The sequence below is a fragment of the Marmota marmota genome, unplaced genomic scaffold, assembly GCF_001458135.2.
Source record: "Marmota marmota marmota unplaced genomic scaffold, marMar, whole genome shotgun sequence".
Lineage (NCBI taxonomy): Eukaryota > Metazoa > Chordata > Mammalia > Rodentia > Sciuridae > Marmota > Marmota marmota.
In genome coordinates, this window is record NW_025999876.1 from 12200 (window position 1) to 38194 (window position 25995).

General features: G+C 37.4%; 1 protein-coding gene across 13 annotated transcripts in view; it reads right to left on the reverse strand.

The window, feature by feature from the left end:
* The window catches only part of LOC107160700 (putative ankyrin repeat domain-containing protein 19), a 43345-nt gene that overhangs the window by 11589 nt on the left and 5761 nt on the right, over positions 1–25995 (reverse strand). For 8 of the 13 annotated variants that reach the window (XR_007341895.1, XM_015507346.2, XM_048786958.1 and 5 more), the window contains exons 2-7: positions 25090–25141; positions 24628–24709; positions 7699–7813; positions 7365–7538; positions 2592–2698; positions 1255–1392 (exon numbers count right to left, since the gene is read on the reverse strand). Coding sequence is in view for 12 of the 13 variants with exons in the window: in XM_015507346.2 (XP_015362832.1) it covers positions 1255–1392; positions 2592–2698; positions 7365–7538; positions 7699–7704 (425 nt within the window). In the remaining variant the exon portion in view is untranslated. Of the gene's footprint in view, positions 1–1254; positions 1393–2591; positions 2699–7364; positions 7539–7698; positions 7814–24627; positions 24725–25089; positions 25142–25995 lie in introns of those variants that run through there. The other 5 variants (XM_015507340.2, XM_048786954.1, XM_048786953.1 and 2 more) reach the window with 5 other exon arrangements.

The following is a 25995-nucleotide window of genomic DNA, read 5'->3' on the forward strand; positions in this document are numbered from 1 at the left end:
CAAATCCTCTTTACACATGGATACTAATAAGTCATAATGGGGCTTAGCGCTCTTAGATTCAATGAATCTACTTTAAGCTCAGAGAACTTATCTCTTCCTTGTAAGGGAGAACTTGATATATGCTGAAAACTTTAGACTGATTGCAATAGTTTGGGAAATTTTCTTACTTTGGAAAGCAAATCACTAGACACACCCAACCTGGGAAACTTAATATTGGGCCTCCTGCAGTAAAAGAAAATATACTTCAAGGGATGAGAGGTTTCGAGGAACACATATTTTAGGGAAGATGATTGGAAATTCTCATCTCTTCAGTGATATTATTTGAAGCTATCTGATAGTTCTGAATGATTAGTTTATGCAAGAAAAGACAAAGTCCTCAAAGGATAATGCATGGGGGTTGTTCCACATAAAGGTTTGAGTTGTGGGACAGGGCCAGAGTTCTTAATATGTGTGTGGCTAAAGCTAGGAGGCCAAGTTGCCAAAACAGAATTCTGCTGTTTGGGAATAATAGCTGAATAAACAAGCATATGTATATATGAACTAAAAATAGCGTTGTAACTTTTAAATCTAAGTGTGCATTACCATGAATACTCAGGGATTGGGATCAATCAGGACATTTTGTAGTAAAAGTTACTCATCACCAGACTGAAGAGCCAGTTCTAACAGCAACACCACAGCAACAGAACTGACAGAGAAAAATTAACATTTTAAAAGTCCTTCCACCTGCTCTTTAGACTTTAAGGAAATTCTCAGGTCCTTGGGAAATTAAAGAAGGGTGGTAGAAAAGCTAACTTTCATAGGAGAGTAAAAATATTTTCTGCTCAACTGGGCATTTTAAGACCCAAATGGCTAATTATAAAAATCAAAGTGTGACACTATTGCTACTCCACAGTTAGGAGTTATACTTGGAACGAAAGAGATAAGACTGGGAATCATAATGACAAAGTTTTTTTTAAAGAATCCTAAGATGCTGACTAGTGATGTATCTCAGTGGTAGAGCAACTTACTAGCATGTGTAAGGGAAAAAGTAAAAAAAAAGGGGGTGGGTGAAGAAAGGAACCTCTGAGAAGACTCTTACATTCATCACTATTTTTGTCTAGACTTTGCAGGGTTCCTGGGTGATGAACTCTAACTCATTATCATTCCACATATAGCTGTACTATAAAATCTCACCTCATGTATAAAATGCAATAGTTTTTTAATTATTTTCAGCCTCCAATCAATATTGATTAGTATTTTAATGTAAATACTTACTTAGTATCACCACTAGCAATAGCATAAGCTAATGCCATCTGCCCAAAGTTATCTGCAGCAGAGACATCAATACCACTCTGAAGAAGCATCTCAACTACGTGTTTTGATTTTTGTTCCAAAGCAAACATGAGGGCTGTTCTATAATAAGAGAGATAACGTCAACTTTAAGTATTTTAATAAAGTTATTCAAAGAGCTAATTTATAATATTTTCTCAATTTGACATCTTACTTTACAGATATTAATAGACATAAACATCTAAGAGAACAAATATTCACTTTTGCAAATCATCTCAAAGTCTAAAAGGAAAAAAAAGAAAATCTCTTTTCCCAATGAGGGAGATGTTAACAAACTTAAAATCCTTCAATGGACAGTAACTATGATGAGGTCATTTAACTGAAATTGGTAAAACTTTCATTGAAGAAAGCTCCATTTCCTTCCTAGTGTGAAACAATGTAATGTAACTCACAGTCAGCTAAAGGTCAAGCAGAAAAGGCTATTTGCACACTAATAATAACAATAAAATAATAGTCATTATTTCAATTAATGGTACTAATAAGTATTTGCTAAACATTGAATGCAATGCAATATGTACAATTTCACAATCATCCTTCAAGCATGTATTATCCTATTTTTCATATCAGGAAATATATTTAGTCATAAGTATTGTTTTTAAGGTGATGTACTACAAAAGCTAGGAATAAAATCCAATTGTGTGAGAATCTAAGGCTTTTTTTTTCTCTTTAAAACCTGCCTATGTCTTATCTTTATTAAAGAAAATATTTATTCCTTTAAAGCTACTTTCTTCCCTCTGTACCTTCCAATTAAAAGCAAAAGCACCAAAATATGATAAAAATGAACAGCATTTGGCAGTAGCAATTAATAAACACTTAGGAATAAACTAACATCAATATTCTACAAGGAAAGTAATTTAGAACAGTCAACCAAATAAAAAAATAATTTCCAATGCCTATTTATGATCAATACATCTTTTCCAAAAGAAAAATAAATCAGATGCAGAAGTTAAAAATATAATAGAAACCAAAATGTAAACTAAAACTCCATATTTTACAAAACTAATAGTAATAGTAAAACTCTTTAGTTAATACAAAATCATGTGAGCAATAAACCAATAACTAATATCTGCCAATAATTTTGAATCATATTAATATACTTATTTGTATTTCTCAATTTGAATAATTGATTTTTTACCTTAACTGTGGTTTGTTTTTTATATCACTCTTTTCTAAATATGTTAATATTGACCTTCCCATTAAACTAGTCATTTTTCCATGAGTGATTGTTACTATATAAATAATATATATATAAAGTACCATACCTTCCCTTCTGGTCAACTGCATGTATATTTGCTTTGTTCTGAATTAATGTTTCAACCATCTGCTGTCTGTTTTGCTCTATGGCAAGTAAAAGTGGTGTATAGCCCCTCTGGAAAACAACAAAAATTTTACAAAATTATTCAACTGAACTGAACCTCTTACAAAGTGCTGTCTGAACATAAGAATATAACAAATAATGTAAATTAAGAGTAATCTCTTCCTTCTCATCTCATTTCACTTTCATATTTTCCGACCCTTAACTTTGCAATGTCTCTCCTCTACTTAGAGTGGCCACATAAACTCTAGTCATTTCTTGAAGACAGAGACCTCTTTTCTCAATAGCCCTGTACCCTAAAACAATTAGTAAAGGATTTAAATATTTTATTTAATAAGCCAAATTTTTAACTCTATATCAGGGTTTATTAATCTACATATCAAAGAATACAAACTTTTCCAGAAATACCAACCCTTATCAGAAAGGTTCCTTGATTCACTGTTAGAGAATATTTACAAGACTGTGTATTATATATCCAGTACTACAGAAATATCTTTACTATTGCTTAACACTTCTTTGACATTGATTTTTCATAGCAAACATTTACATGTGAAGAACTAAAGTTGCAGGTATACACTTTCCAATAACATGGAAGTTTTTTCTTCATGTTACTCAAGTCCTCTTGATTCTATTCCATTTATGGTGTCAGAATCCCACATACCAATATCAGGCACTTTTGCTCCAAATTGTTCACAAAAGAAGTGGGCTCTGAATTGAAAGAATAGACTTTGAGTAGACTATGCTGCTTTTTTTCTTAAAGGAAAGGAATTGAATCTTGTTTTCTGCTATTATTAGATAAAAAATATTTACCTTCCATGTTATAAAGATGAAATCAAAAATATATTCTCCCTGGGAATCAGTGAAAGTCTGTCAGCTACTCAACTGATAGGGGGTTAATATCCAGAATATATAACACAGACAACAATATACCCCCAAAACAACCTATTACAATAAATGGGAAAAAGAACTGAGGAGACATTTTTCAAAAGAAGAAAATGAATGAACAACAAATATATAAACAAATGTTCAACATCTCTAGCAATCAGAGAAATGCTACAATAAGGGCTAATATCACTCCAATTGGAATGGTAATGAGCAAGTATACAAACAACAATAAATGCTGGCAAGGTTGTTTGGATAAAGGAACATTTGTACATTGTTGGAAACAATGAAGACTAGTATGTTCACTCTGCAAAGCAGTTTGAATATTCCTAAAAAAATCTAGGGATCAAACCACAATAGAACCAAGATATTTCACTCCTGGTTATTTTTGTAAAAGAACTAAAATCAGCATACTATAGTGATATAGCTACTTCAAGTTTATAGTAGTCCAATTCTTAATGACTACATTATAAAATCAACCCAGATGCCCACTGATGGATGAAAAAATTAAGAAATTGTTGTATGTATACACAATGTCATTCTACTCACCCATAAAGAATAATTAAATTATGGAATTTGTTAGTTAATGGGTGGAAATGGAGAATATCATGTTAAGTGAAAAAAGACAAACTCAGAAACTCAAAGGTTGAATGTATTCTCTAATATGTGGAAGCTAGGATAAAATGAAGAAAAGGAGGAAGGAAGGATAGGATATCAAAAAGATACAGGGAAGATCAGTAGTGTAGTAGGAGAAGATGGAGGGGCCAAGTAGAAGGATAACAAAGGAGAGTCAACAAATAATGAACTCTTCAAAAATTATGTTATGTGCATATACAAATATACCACAGGAAATGTCATCTTTCTGTTTAAGTAAAAAGAACCAATCAAAACTAAATGGAGAAGGGAGCATATGTCTATCAGAGTAGAGGAAAGAGAACAATGGAGGACAGGAAGGACAGAAGGAGAGAGGGTCAGGAAAGGAATTGAATCTTGAACTGAAATCAAATTCCATGCATGTATAATTTTGTTGGGATAAACCCGACAAAACTACTAAGTATAACAATGACTATATATACTACTATGTATTCAACTTCTATGTATAACTATTACAATCTAATAAAAATAAGATCATAACATATATCCTCAGTTTTAATGGTAAATCTGGGACCCTAATGAACATCTGGTTTTCAAGATTCTTTTACTCTTATGCCATTTTAGTTGCTACTTAAAACAATTTATAAATTGAGGCAAAATGTAAGTCAGAAATTTTTCATATTGATGAGCTTCATAGTGATCTATATTGATAAATTGTTTTTTGCATAATGAAAGATACTAAATCTATTGCATTTTTAAGGGACAAAACTGAAGAGAAAGAGATAGTATTGCTTGCAGTGTGAATAATTTTTTTATTTATAACAATGTGTAACCTAAACAGGCTTTAAAAATTCCAATGGGAATATGATTTTTATAGTATACATAAGAAAATGTGTTTAAAATTCTAATTTATGAGAAATGGAAGATAGCAGAATAAAGGAAGCTGCATTCCAAGCTGTGCTGTGTTAAAAGACCAAATAAGTGGGTATACAGCTTCTCAGCCTAGGTAGGTGAAGGAGAAATTTCACCAAAATTAAATATTGGACATTCAAAGAAACTTAGGGATTCCAAAATTTGAGTGTAAAAAAAAACTGAAGAAAGAAAGTGCCATTTCCCATGACCAATGGCTGCCAGAAATGGATTTGGCACAGACTTGTTGACTTACAAGGGGGAGTAAAGGAGGTTGCATTGCAAGCTGCATCTTTGGAGTGTCTTGATTCAGAGAAATCTCACATCAGAAACACTGCCTAAACTCATGTGATCCAGAGACTGCACTAGATGCTTAAAAATCATGCTCTGTTGGAAGGGGAAAGGGGAGTTCTATTCATTTCTCCTTTGTGTTTGGCAGCTGAAAGACCATTTGAAAGGGGCCAACAATATGAGTCGTTGAGGGGCAATGCAGTCAAGGACTAAATCCAGAAAGGCTATGCTCTGGGGCTCCAGTGAGTGTAGAATCATCCCCTATGAACCACAATTAGATTTCTTGGGAGGCTTCTGAGAACCAGATCCATTGAAGAAATTGGCTGCTGTGTAGCCTAAGAGTAGGTCAATCTAGTTTCTTCAAAGAAAGCCAGGTGCAACAAAACCTAATTAGACCTGAGGCCAACTAGATCTCAGTGCCAGCAGGTAGAACATCCCTTAAAGAAAGCTGCAGAAGTGGTAGCCCAGGAGTGCATCAAACTGGTCCTAATGGACACTACTAACTCATCTCCCTTCATGCAGAAAAGAAGAAAATACCTCTTACGTAAAACAGCTTCAATCTTAGGCCACTCCAACTAGTAACAAAAAAAGCAGGAAGAGGTTAACATCCACTTCCTTTGCTCTATCAGTACATAACTAAAAGTTATACATAATTTTAGTACATAATTTTTAGTTGTAGATGGACATAATACTTTCATTTTATTTATTTATTTTTTTATGTGGTGCTGAGGATCAAATGCAGTGCCTCATATGTGCTAGGCAAGTGCTCCACGACTGCATAACCATCCCAGTCCTCTCATTCTATCTTATCTTCTGGTAACAACCAAATTCTATTGTTCTCTCTCCCTCTCTCCCAATACCTTTTTTCTTCTATTTTCCTTATCTTCTTCTAAATATTACTGCCAAATATCTTCTGCACTCTCTCTGTTCACTTTCTTATAAATCTTAACTAACTTTGTAAGACATTTCTTTTTTCTTACTTAACTGCATTTTTAACATTGTAGCTCCTGTCCCCCACATTTAATGCTAATACAATCGTTAGTATTGTAGGTTATATGACTGACACCTGCTATTGGCTTTAAAGCCACAGCTAGTTCATGGTTATTGTTTATAATTTGACAATTGCTAAATTCACTACTCCTCTTTATGGCTACATTAATGTTGAGATATCAGAGCAGGATCTAGGTATTAACGTTAACTCTGTGGTATATTATTTGGAACAGTTATCACTACTGTTTCTTTCAACCCTATTCTATGTTGTGTTGAGAAGCCACAGGGACACTAAGAGTTCACAGGTTAAAAAATGTATTGCTGAACTAAACATTCCCTGACATTACTTTAACCCAAACAAGTGAGGAGATAAATCCCCTGAACTATCAACAAGAATCCAAGGAGGAACAAAAGAGAGGAAACTCGGGGCCCATGCATGCACATAAGTTTGTCAAAGTAAACAAAGTACCATATATAATTATAAAACTATACTAATAATTTTAAAAGAAAGAAAATTGCCAATTTCTAAATTCTAAAATTTAATCCCATTTCAAAGATTTTTATAGTTTGTTATACAATCCAAATTATTTTTAATTGATAAAAATACCAAGAAAAGTATGAATTCTTTATAAAAATATACTATAATACAAGAGTTATATATTTATTTATTGAGGAAAAATAGATCATCTGAGCAAATGCTACATTTTGCCAGCCGCAAACTACAGAACACTCATCTATGCTATGTAGGAGGCACTCTCTGCCCACCACACCACAAGTAACATGGCTCAAAGGGGACCTCATTTGGTTCTTAAAAGAAGCTTGGATTCCAGATTTCTGCATCAGTCATCTTAATTTTAAATATGGACACAATGCTTAGATGTAAATTAAATAAATTCATGAGATAAAAATGATGAAGAAGATGGACAGAAATTTCAACAACTGTTATTATTCTGATCAAGAAAACCCTCCTTAAAAATCCACATTTGTTGAAAAATGTCACACTTAAAACAAACATATTTTAAATATTTTGGAAATAATCATGTTTGGTATATACCGTAGTTCTGGCTTCTATATCTGCATTGAGTGAAAGCAGTTTTTCTACTAGTGATGTTTTCTTCAGAGAAAGAGCAAAGTGAAGAGGAGTTTCATTTTGGTTGTTGTGAGCATTTGGATCAGCACCATTTTCTAGAAGGATAGTTGCACATTTCTCTTCCAGATATTGTAGGGCCTGTTGGGTTTATACCAAGAAATAAACTGTAAATTTTGACAATCCAAGAAAAACATTTCATATGTTTTACTAATTAATCATATTAAATAGAATTAATCAATTTTTCTTCTAAGCATTTCTATCATTTTTTTTTTCTGCAGATATCCTTGGCTACATCTACCTTCATCAATGGTGTGTTGCCATCACGGTCACAGAGGTGAACATTACAATTTTTCTTCACTAAAAAAGCCACCAGTTCTGGGTGGCCAAAGGCACAGGCATAATGTAGAGCAGTCCTATGAAGGCAAGAGGCTTTGTTAGAAGTTCATAAAGCATCCTCTCAAAATACATGATTATTTATGCAATTATCAACATTAAATAGTATGCAAATCCTCTATTATTTTCTAAAGAAAGTATATTTACTAGCTGTTAGTACACACTAAGTTAATAAATGAGCAGCCTATTCTGTTGACCTTTTCTTTTGTCTTTTTTGGATACTGCTATGGACTGAAGCCAGGAGCACTTAATCCAGGAGCAATATCCTAAGCCCATTTTTATTATTATGATTTTTTTTTAAATTTTGAGGCAGAGTCTCCATAAGTTTCCCAGGCTGTCATTGAACTTGCAATGCTTCTGCTTCATTCTCCCAAGTAACTAGAAATATAGGCATAAGCTACTGGGTCTGGTCCCATTGATCTTTTATTTTTGATTATTTTGGTTTTTTAGGTGCTGGCATAGAAACCACGACCTGGAGCCTCCTAGATAAAGTCTCTACCATGGAGCTATATCCCATCCCAGAGTGTTCTACTTGCCTAGAAAGAGCATAGACCTTGAATTTAGCTCAACATTTGCTTGAATTCTACTTTAACCTCTGTGACATGCTATTTAGTTCTCCTATCCATCAATTTTATCTCCAATAAAATACTGATTAAAATTAGTAGTTACCTACTGGGATGATAGTGTGATGCTTAAAATTAAAATCTATGTAAAATGTTTGAACAGTTTCTAGCACAAGCAACAGCTCATTAATTGTTGGCTATTGTAATTATTACTATTACTATGAATCAACAGAGTATTTCACTTAATGAAGAAGTCCTATTATAGTGATTTTACAAATATCTTGTAGGGACTATGTATTTCAATGAGTCTTAGATGCTCTTTTTTTCTATCATTTTCACATCACTGACATTGGAAAGCCACTACATGTATAATGGCAGCATTCAATTTTTTTATTCATACATGAAATAAAGGACCATCACACAGTACCTTACCTTAAGTGAAATGTGATACACACAAGGGGTCTACAGTGGTTATAGTCATATGAGTGGCATTTAAATTAATTTTAGTTGTTAAAAACACTATAGGTAAGGAGAGATGAACGATAAAACAATAATAAAAGACCAAATTAAAACCATAGTAATCCTTGCTTTTCTTTTTTTAAAGTAATTTAAAGCTAAAGGAAATGTAGGACTCAAATGAATTAGCATGGTTCAATCTATTCAATATTTAGATTTACAGGATATACATAAATCAGGTATTTCCAATGTTCAGTTTTTAACACTGTCTTAACTTTTAAAATGGGCAGTTCATAATTTCCTACCACCAGAGTGCTTCTGTTTGAAATGGAAGAGGAAAAGTTTTACTTGAAATTGAGTCCTATCTCTGAAGTTTTAAATTTCTGATTAATCAAACATAAAGCTTTTAAGGAAGAGTCTTAAGAGTCATTATGTCAATTACATCCTAGGTATTCAGAGTATGGGTATAAATGAATAAAATAAAAGAACAGATAAGTATACTTGAGTTCAGTTTTTTAAAGCAAAAATTATGAAGGAAAGCAATAATTTGGCAGTAGTAATAATCTTTTATTACTTGTTCTCTTTTTTATCAGCATGCCACAGAATTAGTAACCTATAATTGCATGTATGTAATAAAACTTATCTATAAGAAATGTAATAATATCTATAAGCACAGATGAAAAGTTCCCCTTGCTTCTACATAGTAATGTACTAGAAGAAAACACAAATGCCTCTTTATACATTTTATATTGGCAAGAACGTTCCTAAGAAAGAAAGAACTGAAAAGAAGACTTCCATTTTTCCCACCTTTTTAAAAATCTTTTATTTATTTATTTAATTCTGGTGCTGAGGATTGAATGCATGGCCTTCAGTTTGCTAAAGCCAAAATGACTTACATTGGACAATGTAAGTCCAGATGCTCAAGTAACATATGAACATAGGAAAAAATATTTGTGCTTCTGGTAAGAGAAGGAATTTAATTTAACAAGAAATGAAATATATTTCAGAGCTACAAAATTTTGAGGATGCAGAGAAGTTGTACTTACTCTGCAGCTTAAGGTTCAGCTACTTAAGACTCACTCCTCAAATAGATGATTTGATGGTAAGTTCTGTGCAACATTTAGAAAGTATTCTAGTATATTAAATATACTTTCAGATATTTTCATGTTTTGTATTTTATCCTGATGTACTCACTTATATTTTGGCTGTTGGCAAAGAAGTAATTCGTAAAAGTTTACAATGTATTTTGATACCCAGATTGGCAAGACTTTATCTACATAAACATTTTTGTAGTGTCATCATGATCTTAAATACTGCATGCAGGTGGGACTAAAAAATGTTATAACCCTGATATTTTAATTAATTTTTTATTTTAAAATTTTTGTGAAATTAGTAGCCATAGAAAGAGCTCACACATTGGAGACAATGAATATTCCTTTTCACAAACACTGTCACCAGGGCACAGACCTACTATGGATAGCCTTTGTCCCTTGAGAACAAGGCAGAGCAAGGGACATTAGGGGAGAAGCAGGCAGCTTGTGCAGCCTGGGAACCTTCTGTTTGCTGCTCTCTTGTTCTTCTGACTGAAGGCCTGCACTGCCTGATCCTGTGGACCAATGGTCTGCTCTCTCTGTTTAAATAAACAAATAAACAGTAAGAGATAACTACAGAAAGTATATTGGAACAGGGGAATCAACAATTTTGTGCAGAAAGCTTTTGGCACATTTTTTTTAAGTGTAATCTGCCTGAAATGTACAAAATTAGAAAAGCAACATGTGTTTGATGCTTGGAAAGTGGGAAAGCTGCCAGTAAACTCTATTGTCTGCTCTCTTTAAAAGTAACTTAAGTGAATGAAATATTTGCAAAAAATTCAGGACTACTCAACAAGCCTTGCTATGAAGTTGGTTGGCTAATGAAGATGACATCAACTTGTCCTTCAGAATTTGATGAACTACTGCATTAAGCATGTGAGAAATAAGTAATATCTAGTGAGGAGTGAAAGTGTTCCTCCTAAATGTACTAGTGTGAATTAAGGTAAAAAACAAAAGAACAACAACAAACGTGGATCCATGTTCTTAATTCAAAGAGTTCTAATAAAGGTTCCTCAGTAGACAACAGATAGTGGGTTATATTTGAAGAATTTTTTTAGCACTCTTGTTGCTATATTATGAGTAATATTTTTTTCTCATTTTGTATTTTTCTACAATGTATGTGACCTACTTGTGAAAGTGTGTACATTAACAATAAACTGCTGTATGTACTTAATCGTTAAACAATTAGTTTGACAATTTGGAATTATATGACCCTGGGAAACCAGCTACAGATTTGTTTTTGTTTTACTGCTCATTAAGTCTGCCTGGGTGCTAGACCTCCAAGGTTTGCAGGTACCTGGTACAGAAGCCTCCATGGGGGTATGAAAGTCAAGTATCCTGTTGAAAGAAGGGTTGGTCTCCCTCCTGCTCTGCCCCCATGGGCACAGCTTCAATAGAGAAGACCCATTACCCTGCTTCCCCCAGTTGGCCCCTTGTCCTTCAGCCCCTGACTTCCCAGATCCCATACCTGTTCTTTCTGTCCGTGTCATCAACGTGACGTCCACAAGCTAGGAAATATTTCACTCGAGGTAAGTCACCATTTCTGACAGCCTCGTGAAATTTGTAAATCTTATTTTCCAAACGGTAGGCAACAATTTTCCTCCAGACCAAGGTCATTGTGAGGCATTGGATACTCGCTCCCCATGGGGGCTTCCTCTGCCTCCAACTCGGATTCTTCAAACTAAAGATTAGCTGAACTAAATGGCTGCAAAGCGCCCAACAGTATAGCTGCTGCGAGATTAGTATCTCTCCACGGAAAAATAGCCGTTACCAGGCAACATCAATAAACAGAACTGTTTATGGGGGGCATAGCCTCTTGTTGGATAGAATCAGCTAGGCCAGCAGTGATTGGCTCCTGGCTGACTCACCACCTACTAGTCAGCTATTGGCTCTTCTGTCCAGTAGTACATGGAAGTGTAGGATATGCAGTATTATGGGTGGCCCTAGAGCAGAAGTAAAAGTGGTTGCCTCAGGCCCAATACATCCCAATATTGGTGGGGGAAGGAAAGTCTCACCTTGACATCACAGCTTGCTGCTGCTGCTGCTGCAGCAGCAGCAGCAGCAGCAGCAGCAGCAGAGATAGAGCTGGATGAAATTTAAGCCTCATGGTGCCAAAACAAAACTTACTGAGCATGGTGCAAGGAGAAGACCTACCTGAGCTTATGGAAGGACAATCTGTGGCATGTAGATTCACTTCCTCCAAGGCCACCTTGCTGCACTCAACCTTGGGTCCAACCCCCATTAATTAATAAATAATTAATTACAAATCAGCTTGAGAAGAATTTGTATGATGAACATAACTGCACCATTGTTTGGGGCATATATATTTATGATTGTTATGTCTTGTTGGTGTATGGTTTCCTTGAGCAATATGTAATGTTCATCTTTATCCCTTTTGATTAACTTTGGCTTGAAGTCTACTTTATTTGATATGAGGGTAGAAACCCCTGCTTGCTTCTGAAGTCCATGTGAGTGGTATGATTTTTCCCAACCTTTCACCTTTGGTCTGTGTATGTCTTTTCCTATGAGTCTCCTGGAGGCAGCATATTGTTGGATCTTGTTTTTTTTAATCCAATCTGCTAGCCTATGTCTTTTGATTGGTGAGTTTAAGCCATTAATATTTAGGATTATTATTGAGACCTGGTTTGTATTCCCAGCCATATTTGATTATTTTTGTTATTTAACTTGACTTGATTTTCTTCTTTGATTAGTTTTTCCTTTAGGGTACTACTACCACCCTCTGATGATTTTCATTGTTGTTTTTCCACTTCCTATTCATGGAATATTTTTCCAAGGATGTTTTGCAGTGCCAGTATTCTAGCTATAAATTCTTTTAACTTTTATTTATCATGGAAGGTTTTTATTTCATTTTCAAGTCTAAAGCTTAATTTTGCTGGATACAAGATTCTCGGTTGGCACCCATTTTCTTTCAGAGCTTGATATATATTGTACCAGGATCTTCTAGCTTTCAGGGTTTATGTTGAAAAATCTGCTGTTATCCTAATTGGTTTTCTCCTATATGTAATCTAATTTCTTTCTCTTGTGGCTTTTAAAATTCTCTTTATTCTGTATATTGGGCGTTTTCATTATTATGTGCCGTGGTGTGGATCTGATGTGACTTTTTATATTTGACACCCTGTAGCCTTCTAGAATTTGGATTTTCAATTCATTCTTCATGTTTGGAAAGCTTTCTGATATTATTTCATTGAATAGATTGTTCATTCCTTTGATGTGGCCCTCTATGCCTTCTTCTATCCCAATAACTCTTAAATTTGGTCTTTTTATGCTGTCCAATATTTCTTGACTGTTCTGCTCATGGTTACTTATCATTATCACTGTGTGGCCTCTGTTCTTTTCAAGATTATATATTTTGCTTTCATTGTCTGATGTCCTATCTTCCAAGTGGTCTATTCTGTTGGTGATACTTTAATTTGAGCTTGCAATTTGGTTTATTGTTTCTGGATTTTTTTTGTTATTGTTGTTGTTGTTTTTTGTTTGTTTTTTTAGAACCTCTGTCTCCCTGTTGAGATGATCTTTTGCTTCCTGTGTTTGTTTATGTAGCTTTTTGTTAAAGTGATCTTTCACTGCCTGCATTTGCTCTCTTATATCTTCCTTGAGTTCACAGAACATTATAACCATGTACACCCTGAACTCCTTATCCGTAATTTCTTCTGATGTGGCTGCCAATGATTCTAATGATGTGGTGTCTTGATTTACTTGGGGCATTTTCTTTCTTTTTCTTTTCATGTTGCTCATGTGTCTTCCTTTTCATCTCTGTAGGTGTGGAGTGTTATTGGTTTTACCCTATAGGTTTGTAGTGCTCTTGTAGGGTTCCAAGACCTTTCCTTTGTAGGGGTCTTTTCCTTTGTGGGGAAGGACAATGTTAACAGAACCCAATATCAACAATATACCACCTATGAACAACTTGTTGTTAAGACGTTTACAGTTTAGTCTCAATGTACAGAAATGTTGGATTCAATTATTATCTAAAATATAATCAGTAGTTTTGTAAAAAGGTTTACTGTTTCTGGTGGTGGACAATGAACTGGGAGTGGAGTATAAGATGATATCCTGAGGAAGTAGGATGTGAGATATAGAGTTAATATACCTTAGGTAGTGTAAAGAAGAAATCTAATGGAGAGGGTTAGTAGCAAAGGAATAGACAGTAAGTAATTTAGGGTAGACAAGTACTTGGGAAGACAGTAGTGTACATAAAACCAACACACATATATATTTAGAAAAATGCACATGTTAAAATTGCAAATTATGGAAGGGGAAAGAAAAATGAAAGAAGAAAAAGGAAAAGGAAAAAAGAGCAGATACAACAACTCTATACTATATTATTCAGATGACTCAGTCCTCTAAGTCCTATTTCATGCAAAGTTCTTGTTTTCACATATGTTGTGGATGTGAGGGCTGGAGAATAGAGGAGTAGAAGAGGGGAAAAAAATCTCAAAGGAAGAAAACAAGGTTGTGGCTAATTTTAGAGATCTGTATCTTTCCTGCTTCTCTTCTCATCCAATAGAAGGGGTTGTCTGTTGTAAGCTGGTGTCTCTGCACTCAGGAGGGTGGAGGTAACCAGGGTGAAAAGATTGGTCCTGGTGAAGGGATTCTGGAAGCAGGGAGTAGCATCTGCCAGTCCCTGCAGGGAGACTGCACCTCATGAGTCTCTTTTTTGGGGTCACTTCTATGACTTGAGCACCTGGTACTATCTCCCTATCTTGCCTGGAGATTCCCCAGTTCCTGGTCTCTCTCTTAGCCTCCAAACTTTCATCCTGTCTCCTTTAGCAGTTCTCAATTGAGGAACCTCTCACACAGGGGCTCCCGTGGAAAGCTCCCTGGTCGCACTGCACACCTGTGTTGGGCAGCTCCTGTGTTGGGTTAACAATGCTGAAGAGGGGGGAAGGTTGGGATTTTGGTACCTGGCTGCTGAAGATCTGATCTGGGAGCTTCCCTCACCTAATATGGTGAGACTGTTGAGCCAAGATGGAGGCAGTCTTCTTTCAGTGCCAGGGTGTCTGGTGAGGTGGGGGAAGCTGGACGATGGCATTGTGCTGTGGGTAGGTAGCAGCTGAGTGACCAGCATGGGAGTAGAGCAAAGTCTTGGAGATCTGCAGATGTGTTCATAGGTGATTCTGTTAAGGTGCTCATGAGCCCTGCTTTGGCTAGAACTTTGGGCTTTGGGTCCTGGTCAAATGCCGGGTGTCCTGCTCTAAAACTGAGGCCCAGAACCCTGTGCAGGGTCACAGTGCTGGTGATTTCTGCAGAGAGCAGGTGTATAGGGGTCTTCTAACACTCTCAGAGATGCAGTATTCTGACTAGGTGAGACCTGGATCAGAGAGTGATCCAGGATGTTGCCTCCCTCTAGCCCTCCATCTTCCTCCCTCATAAATAAATATCAGTGGGAAAAAAAAGTCTTTCCTAAGCTTTACACCTTGCCATTGTGATCCACAATAAATCATGGACTGATTACAGATTTAAAATGGGAAATTAAATAGAAGAAAAGAAAGCATATAAATAAAGCTAGTCCAAAGGGAAGGGACAGGGGGCAAGCAGAAATGCTTTTTATTATATCTGGAGAATTTACTGGCTTCTCCTCAAAAGTTTGTGTCTCTGTTACTGTATGTGCTAAATTCCCCTAGAGCCATGCTAGGAACCAGGTGGATGTGGGAGGTCTATATAGATTTGAGGAGACTGTGTTAAGCTAGTTTTCTTGGAGACCAGGCATTCAGCATCCTGATGTTCTGATCTACCCAGTCGTCAGCCTCTGGTGTCTGGAAGGCTGCAGAGCAGGTACCCTGGACAAGTTAAGACTTTGAGCCATCACCTGGAGCCTCATCCCAGTGTCCTCATCCTTCATGGAGGTAAACAACTACAGCTTGGAAAGGGCAGCTGTCTTGGAGGGGGTACCCCAGTAACACAGGGACAGCTGAACTGTCAGAATCTCATTCTTAGCCTGTGGGTGTCTGCTCCAGCTCAGGCAGGGTACTTCCTGGCATACTACAGGGCATGCAACATGGTGGAAAATCTCAAGCCATGACTTTGGGCTGCCTAGGACGCTAGAACCCAGGGACTCCAAAGAAGAGCTTTGCCAGAGCATACCCCCAAAGAGAGTGAGCCCAAACATCACTCTACCCTCTCTAAACTGCAGACTGGCCCCTGGGTCTTGGGGACTCCAGGTGCCCCTGCCATGAATGTTGAGTGCAGCAAGGTGGCCTTGGAGGAAGTGAATCTACAGAGGATAGAAAATTTTAATGACACGAGTAGGATGATTCTAATTAAATGAACAATGTAATAATCTGGATATGAGATTCTGGTCGTGACTGTTACTTGAGATTTCCATTGAGATGTATAATAGAACAGAAGAAATATAAATGATGCTCTCATTTGCCATGTAGTTTCTCCCATGGCAATATCTTCCTAAGTTGAGGGAATTCATTTACATCCTTGGTGGGCAATTTTCCTTGAACCTGGATATATCAAGCTGACCCATAATTCCATGAAGTCAGTGGGTGAAACTCATTGGAAAAGTAACTGCTTAAAACATCTGAATTAAGTCCCCACAAATGTAAAAAAAAAAAAAAAAAAGTATATTTGCTCATTGATAGATGAAATATTTTGTATGTGTCTGTTAAGTCTACGTTATTGATTGTATTATTTAATTCTATAATTTTTAGTTTTTGTTTGGAAGATCTGTCCAGTAGTGAGTGAGGATTGTTAAAATCATCCAGTATTATTGTATTTTGGTCTGTTTGACTCTTGAAATTGAGAAGGGTTTGTTTGATGTACATGGAGGCTCCACTGTTTGGGGCGTAAATATTTATAATTATTATATTCTGCTTATATATACTTCCCTTCTTTTCCTCTTCTGATTAACTTTGGTTTGAATCTACTTTATCTGAAATGAGAGTGGAGAACCCTACTTGTTTATGCAATCCATATGAGTGGTAAATTTTTTCCCATCCTTTCACCTTCAGCCTGTGGATGTCTTTGCCCATGAGGTGAGTCTCTTGAAGACAGCATATTGTTGGATCTTACATTTTAATCCAATCTGCCAATTTGTGTCATTTGATTGATGACTTTAGGTTATGAACATTCAAGGTTATTATTGATATGATTTGTATTCCCTGTCATTTTGATTTATTTCTGATTTTTGATTTGTCTTAGTTTCTCATTTGGTTGAATATCACTTTACTATAGGATCCTCCCTTTGCTGGTTTTCACTCCCACCCCCCTTTATCCTCAAGGAATATTCTGTTGAGAATGCTATGTAGTGTAGGCTTTCTAGTTGTGAATTCTTTTAATTTTTGTTTATCATGGAATGTTTTAATTTTGTTTTCAAATTTGAAAATTTTTCTAAATAATTTTTATAATTCTTGGTTACCATCCATTTTCTTTCAGAGCTTGAAATATATTATTCCAGGACGGACTAGCTTTGAAGATCGGGGCTGAGAAATCAGTTTGGATCTGAATTGTTTCCTCCCCCCATGTGTAATTTGATTTTTTTCTCAAAACCTTTGGGATTTTATCTTTATTCTCTGTGTTAGTCATTTTCATTATAACCTGTCTTGATGTGGGTCTGCTGTAATTTTGTACTTTTGGGGTCCTGTAAGCATCTTGTATTTGATCTTCCACTCCATTCGTTAGGTTTGAAAAATTTTCTGCTATTATATTGAAAAGGTTAAGAATGTAAGAATTAAGTTCTGTTTTCCTGGAACCTGAAACTCATGTAGAAGTTGAAAACAAGTCCCGGAAATGCCCATCTGGTTGCTCTACAAAAACCATCCCTCCCAGAAACCGTGCAACGATTGGCTATGCTGTATGTGAAGTCCCTGCCCTCTCCAAGGAAAATATATAAGCTCTGCTTAAGCTGTTCCCGGGGCTCTCTGCTCTATTCAAGTGAGCTCTGAGCCCCAGCATGCTGGACCCCCAATAAACCCTTTGCTGTTGCATGTGACAGTCTCTTGGTGGTCTCTTCCTCTGACGCTCGCCCGACCTTTACAGATACCTCAGGATTGGCCACGCTGCAGTCCCAAGTTCTCAATGCTGCACATACTTGCTGAGAGACCACCAGGGATACACTCATGCAAAGGAGCAACTCTGAGATGCAGCAGCAGCAGGACAATGGCCACCAGCACTCTCACCAGGAAGACCCCAGGCTCCTCCAAACCTTCTGGCACCCCCACACTGGACCTGCATGTCCCAGCGGGAGTCCCCAGACAGAGGCTTTTGTGGTGGTAAACCTGCTGGCACCCAGGCCCCCGCACTGACTGGTGTCCCCAAATGGGCTTAAGTCTCCCTCGAAGTAGTCCTCTAGGCTATGGTAGAAGCGGTAGTGGTGGTGGTTGCTGGCAGGGAGTCAGCAGTAGTGGTGGTTGCAGTGGTAGCTACAATAGCAACTGAGGGGGCATTGTATCTAGGTGATCTCCAGGGTCAGCAGCAGTGTAGGCTTCAGTTGCATCCAAGGCAGTGGTTTCCTTCTGTGGCAGTAGCATCCAGAAAGAAGACCTCCATAGGATCTCAGGCTGGTGGCAGCGGAATCAGAGGCAGCAATGGAGTTAGCAGTGCAAGTGGAGGTTGATTGACAGGAGACGTGGAAATTATTTCTCACTATTCCTGCAAGAAAGGTATTCAGATGGCCTGAAAATGGCAAGTTTGCAATCTCAATTTTTTTTCTTTTTAGTGAATCCTTTATCTCATTTTTTTTCTAAGCTGCATGTAGGGTTATCACAGGCAAGTCCCTTCATGTGTCTGCTGGCTCCCTACATGTGACCAAACTCTCCCCTTCTAACTCTGTTGAAGAAGAGGTTATTGCAATATTTACATTTGGGCCAAAAGAAACCTCAGGAATGTGACTGGGATCCCATTCTGGGATCAGGAATCTAAGCATATGCACTATGTATCCTGCCTCCAACTTTTGGCCTAGACATGCCCCCATGTTTGTTCAAATGTTTCTCCTATTTCCAGAAATTTCTTTACAGCTCTTTCTACCACAAATTGAGTCAAGTTGCCTACCATTGAAACACTGAATCCTGAGTGTCTCCAGATTCTTCTCCTAATGGTTTGAGTCAGACAAGTCTCTTCATTTAGCTCCTAGAACCCCAGCTGAGAATAATCAAACTGTCGTAAGCCTGTCCAGGGGAGTGTAATTCCTATTCCCAAAGGTTAGGCCAGTGGTGCCCTCATGAGTGAGGCTTTCTGGGACATCAAAAATCATATAGGTTTCCATGAATGTGCATTTCACGATCCATTCAGAGCCTGAAGCTGAGCTATGAACACCACCTCAAAAAAAGATTTATTACTCAGCCATAAAGAAGAATAATTTATGACTTTTACTGGTAAATGAAAGGATCTAGAGAATATCATGCTAAGTGAAATAAGTCAATCTCTCAAAAGCAAAGGTTGAATGGTCTCTCTGATATGTGGATGCTAACACACAACAAAAGGAGGAGATAGAGGTTCAGTGGATTAGACAGTGAATATTGAAGGGGAAAGATGGGGATAGAAATAGGAAAGGCAGTGGAATAAATCTTACATAAGTTTCTTATGTACATATATAAGTCCACCACAGTAAAATCTCAACACTGTGTACATGCACAAAACTGGGATACTATTTAGAAATAACTTCATCTTTGAATAACTGTGTCAAAAGAGACTCTACCGTCATGTATAACTAAAAAGACAATGTGTGTATGTATGTATATACATATACATACATATATACACACACACACACATATATATATACATATATATATAGATATATATATACACACACATACATTTATGTATATAGAAGGAATCAGGTCTAGTGTTCTATAGTATATTAGGGTGACTATTATTAACAAAAAATTATTATTTATTTTGTGAAAAATGAGGACACAGGAGTATAAATGTTTTAAACACAAAGAAATGATAAATGTTTGAGAAGGATATTGATTATCCTGAGTAGGTCACTGCAAATTGTATTCATAGATTGAAATATCACAGTGTACCCCATAGATGTAGACAATTATGTGTCAATTGGAAAAGAGAAAGAGACCCTGAATAGCTAGCTAGCCCCTTCCACCACCAGGATGAAGAGAGAAGGCACTGACTACAAAGAACAGGCCTAAGACAGACAATGCAAATGACAGAAACTTGATCTTCAACTCCCCATCCTTCAGAACTATAAGAAATAACTGATTATTGTTTATAAGTCAAAGAATAATACAAAGTGAATGCCTGAATATAGCACGATGGATTGTAATTTTATATATAGCTAAAATGTATCAATTAAAAAATGAATAAATTGAATGAAGACCACTAGGGTAGAGAAAGGAGATTAGGGGAGGGAGGAGGGAAGAAAAAAAAGGGCATAATATGGAAATTTCAATGGCAAAAACTGTGTTATACACATTTATGAATGTCAGGATGAATCCCTACCATTATGTATACAATGTACTAAAAAGAACTCAAAGTAAAATAACATAATAAAAATAATTATTCTAATACTAGGTATTTCCTTTACCATCTTCTAGAAGGAATGGTTTCAGACTGCCTAAAACTGGCACACTTACATCCTGTGTGTCTACTATTTCTGTGGAAAATATTTACTTTACCTTGTCCTGCTTCTCTAGCAGTGCAACAAGGGCCATTTGTTTTTCAGCCCTTGACTCTTGAGAGCTGATCAATAAATCTCATAAATGTGGCCAGGGAGAATTATTACAATGCACTAATGCACTAAAATTGGGTCATAAGAACCCTCAGAAATGCATCATTCTGAGAAATGTGGGTGCAGTTTTCCACACGAGATCAAGCCAAGGTAACCACCTGAGAGAAACATTTCTCCTCCTCTCAGGGACTTCTGATTGCAGCCTACCTGACCTCTTCTCAATTCCTACAACTTTCTGTGGTAGAAATCCCATGTGACTGGCATCTCTTAATCTGAAGCTTTGGGTTTCTGCTCATTTTTTTGCTCATCACTCTCTGAGAGGCAGTCCACAGAGACTCTGACCTTGCTACACTTTGCCTGCTCTCTTAGGCCTTCTTTTGAAACAATGTGAATACAATATGCAGTGGGACCCTCCATAACACCCTAACTCCAAAATCATGCAATCCTGCAGAATCAGCATCTTGTGATTGATGCCAAGATCTAAAACCATGACAAGCAAAGCCTCCTGGGGATCACAGCTGTAGCAATCTCTGAGTGCCCAGGTAACTGATCATGGTGAAACAAATTCCAAGAATTCTCTATGCAGGGAGAATGCCCAACTGGTGTATTCTCAAAGAAAATTTTATTTTTACACCCTTGATCCTGAGATGAGTGTGGTTTTGATATTTGTGGGATGTTGTCAAGTCATCTTTCCTATTGTTTCTGGGGAAGGTGATTGTTGTAATCTCTTTGCCATACTTTCCTTAACCCCAATTTTAGTCACTTTTTACCAAACTTCTGGGTTTTTAATTCTTTTTCTCTGCCTTCAGCTTATTATCACAGAAAACTTGACCAAATACTGCTAGAAATATCCATGATATACCCTGAATGCTATGCTATCTTGAAATTTCTACCTCCAGATAAATTAGTCCATTCAGCCTCAGAAAGTTTTGGGATATTGGCAAAATGAAGACAACTTCTTTACCAGAATGTAACACAAATGGCCTCTAGTCCAATTTCTAATAGAGTCCACTGTCTTTAGTGTCCACTGTCTTTTGACATTTTGGTCTTCTGAGTTTCCTTCAGAATTACCCATTAAACTCTGCTTAAAACAATCTAAACTTTTCCTTCTTGTATCTGTAAACTTTCCAAACTCCTTCCCTCATACTTAGCAATGGAGGGGAAAATATTTCTTGGCATTGCCATTCCTTGCCTTGTCTTTATTAATATGACTTGGTCATAAAGGGAAAGCCAAGCCTTGACTGTCCTTGCCTTTTGTTGCCTTGCCTTGCCTTGCCATGGATTGACTATAAAATGAGGCTTGAGTTGTTTTGCCTTACTTTGCTTTGTCTCCACAATTCTTGGCTATAGAGGGAAAGGCCAGTTACTATGGCTTATCTTTACTTAGAATGCATTGCTTGGCTATTGAGAGGAAGCCAAACGATTCCTTTCCATGTTTTGACTATCAAGGGGAAACCGAATATTGCCTTGTTTTCTGTTGCTTTGCCATATCTTGCCTTGCCTTTCCATAGGTTGAGCATAGTGGGAATGCATTGTGTATCTGGTTTCCCTTGATTTCCATAGTTTACCTATTGGGGAAAGGCAAGGAAGTCAAGGCAGCTTTGCTTGCTTGCATATTGATAAGCCAAGCCAATCTAAGCCAATCCAATCCAAACTTTGTCTTATTTGGCCTTACCACATCATGGCTTGGCTACTAGTGGAAGCTAGACCTGGCTCATTCTTGTAGGCACTTGCCTTGAATTTCCATGATTTGAATATACAGAGGAAGCAAAACATGCTCTTTCTGTGCCTTGGCTTGGCTTGCATTGGTATGCCTTGGCTCTCAAGACGAATCCAAGAATGGCCTTTACTACCTTTGCTTTGCTATGCCTCACCTAACCTCATCATGGTTTGGCTATCAAGGAGAAGGCCAGTTTTGTCTTACCTTGCCTTGTCTTGACTCCCATGGCTTGGCTTCTAGGAGAAACTAGGCTGAGCCATGTTTTTCCTTCTCTCTCTTGCTTGTCTGCCTTGCCTTGCCTTTCTTTGGCTTTCATAGTTTGGCTATTTAGGAGAAACCAAGAAAGTCTAGCTGAGCCATGCCTTTTATTGCCTTGCCTTCGCATGGATTGCCTATTGAGAAAAAGCCACGTCAAACCATTTCAAGACATGCCTTCAAGTCTTCTTTGCCTTGCCTCACCAGATATAAACATACCATAAGGAATGAAAATGTGCCACTCCAAGACTTGCCTTGCTTATGTTATGGTGCCTGGATGTGATGTAGTTATTGAGCAGAAGGCAAGCAGTACCTTGCGATCCTTTGACTTATGTTGTCTTGCCTTGCTATGTCCTGACTATCAAGTGGAAGCCAGACTTTATCTTGCCTTGCTTTGCCTTGGGTTGTCTTACTTTACCATGACATGGCTACTGAGAGGAAGCCAAACCAGGCCAAGCTTTGCTTTGCCTTGTATTACATTGCCTTTCCATGCCTGGGCTATTAGTGATTAGCCAAGTCAAGGCAATCACAGCAAAGTCTTCTCTTGCCTCCCTTAATTTGTCTTGCCTTTTCATATTTTGGCTATTTATAATCCAATTTAGATCAAATCAAGTAGCTGTGCCTTGTCTCCTCTTGCCTTTCTATGGCCTGATGTGAAGAGAAGCCAAGCTAATTCTAGCCAAGTCAAGGCATGCCTTGCCTTACCTTGCCTAGCTGTACCTTTCCATGGCTTTACTTGGCTATACTTTATTTTACTATAAAGAAGACAAGTACAGTAAAGCTATGCCAAGTCAAGCCTTGACTTGCTTTGCCTTGCCTTGGCTATCAAATCAAAGCTAAGTTTGCTTTGCCTTTATTTGAAATGCCTTGCCTTGACTTCCTTTTCGTTTCCTTGTTTTGCCATTGCTTGGATATTGGAGGTAAGCCAACGCTTTCTAGCTTTGACTTGACTAGTCTAGCCTTGCTGTGTCTTGCCACAGTTTGGCTATAGAGGGAAAGCCTTTCCTTACTTTTCCATGGTTTTGGTATCAATGAGAAGTCAAGCATTGCCTTTATTTAACTTATTTTATGTCACCATGGCATGGGTAATGAGAAGGATTCAAGCTTTGCTAGTCCTGACTTACCTTGATTTTTATTGTCTTGCTTTTCATTGCCTTGTCATCATATGTCTCTGGAGAAGCTAAGCTATGTCCAGTTTAGCCCAGCCCAGCCCAGCCCAGCCCAATATTCTTTTGCCTTGTCTTGCTTTGCCTTGTTTTTCATTGCCTGGTCATGATGTGACTCAAGTAAAAGCCAAGCCAAGCCTAGTTACACCCAATCAAACCAAGCCCAGTTATCCATTTCCTTGTCTTCCCTTGCCCTCCTTCACCTTGCCATGTTTTTGCTATTCCAGAAAAGCCCAGACTAGCCAATCCAAGACTTGTCTAATTTGCCTGACTTACACAGATGCCTATCCTGTCCCAGCTAATGCCTTTGTTGCTCAGGGACTCCAGCTTGTGCAAATTTTACAGAATTCAGACCATCCCTAGATGGCACTCCACTGGAAAGAAGGACTGAAAGGGTCAAAATTTGACAGGCCTCACACAAAATCTCCTGAGGGGTTTCAGGGATTACTCCACCTGAACTGGGGGCAAGGCACCTGACAAGTACATCCTTGAGATACCTCTAACACACCACTCTCCTCTGGCCTAGAGCTTGTTCTTAATGAATGGTGAGGTGGATTTGTGTTCCTACTTCCGGAACCTACCTAGGGCTCAGTCATCTTTTCCCTTTAAGAGCAGAGTCTTGGTTTCTAGGCTCCCTCATCTTTGCTCAAGAGGCCCAGGTATTGAAATTTCTAAAAGCTTTTCATAAGAGACAGGAAACTATCCATAGAGGGAGGATACAGAGATAATTTCTTACAAGCTGCTCAAATGGGAATAAAGAAAATCTCTTTCATGGGAGCACAACCTTCAAATTTTTCCTAAGGGCACCTTAAATTCTGACCTCATTACCCCTGGATATGTGCAGTTTTAGAGTGGCTTATAGGAACAAGAGTGAAATGAAAGTATTAAGTAGCTTCCAGATTCAAACAGAATTCACAAATTAGTCCTACTTGAATTGAATTCTGCTGCAGCACAGGCTTCAGTTTCTTCCCAGGGGCTTCGTAGTCAATCAGTCCCAACCAGGCCCAATATCTGGATTTGGAAAAGCTAGAATGAGCAGGAGGGAAATGGTACATAGAAAGCTTCTCCATACTGAATCAAACCAAATTCTTAATTTTGACATTTGGAGTCATCCCAATGTTCCCATACATCTCTGGGACCCTTTAGGTCCAGGACTCAGATTTGATGCCTATGTGCAATTTGTAAACTGCTTTTTATAGAAGCCAGGGAACTTTATTTGGAGGGAGTCTTCAGATAAAATTTCTTCATAAAGCTCAAGGGGGCATTAAGGAATTGTCTTTCAACACCCTACATCATGCACATTCATCCTAAGTGCACTTTTTTTAGTCAGCTTTTGGTTTCTGCTGTGATTAAAAGACCTGACAAGAACAGTTTTAAATGGAAAAGTTTACCTGGTGGCTCACAGTTTCAGAAGTCACAGTTCAAAGAGAGCTGGCTCCATTCCTGGGGGTTCAAGGTGAAGCAGAATACCATGTTAGAGGTATGTGGTGAAGGAGAACACATCAGGACATGGCCACCAGGAAGCAAAGAGAGAACTCTTGTCAATGTGGACAAAATATATAACCTAAACCCAGGGACCCACCTATTTTAACCACACACCACCTGCCTACTGTTACCTTTCAGTAAATACCCATCAAGAGATTAATGTATGGAACAGGTTAAGGTTGTAATAATCCAATCATTTCACCTCTAAACTCTCAGGCATTTTCTCATAGTGATCTTTTGGAGGATACCAAAATGTAAACCATAACAATACTGCAAAAATCCTGAACTCAATACAGCTAAACATCTGCATTTTGAAAACAGGTTATAAAAACAGGAGTGAAATAAATGTGTCATGTATCTTCCAGAAGCTAATTCAAATGAAACCATGAAAGAGTCTTGCAGAATTGACTCTTGCTACCACACAGGCCTCACTAATTACACTGCTCAACAGGGCCTTGTATCTGCCTTTAGAAAAGAGCTAGAAAAATCAGGAGGGAAGTGGGAATTAGAGAAAATCTCACAGTGAAGAATCAAACTGAATTCTTAATTCTGTCATTTGAAGTCAACCCTTGTTTTAAGTTTAATGTTTCCAATAATATCTGTGGCCCATTAGGCACAGGACTCAGATTTGAAGCTACGAGCAATTTGTGATCCGTTTTTATAGAAGACACAAGAGTGTACTTAGAGGGAGTTTGGAGATATAATTACTGTCATGACACTCAAGTAGGATTAAGAAATTGTCTTTCATGGCAAATAAACAAACAAAATTAAACAAAAAGACCTTTACATTTATCTTAAGAATACCATAAGAC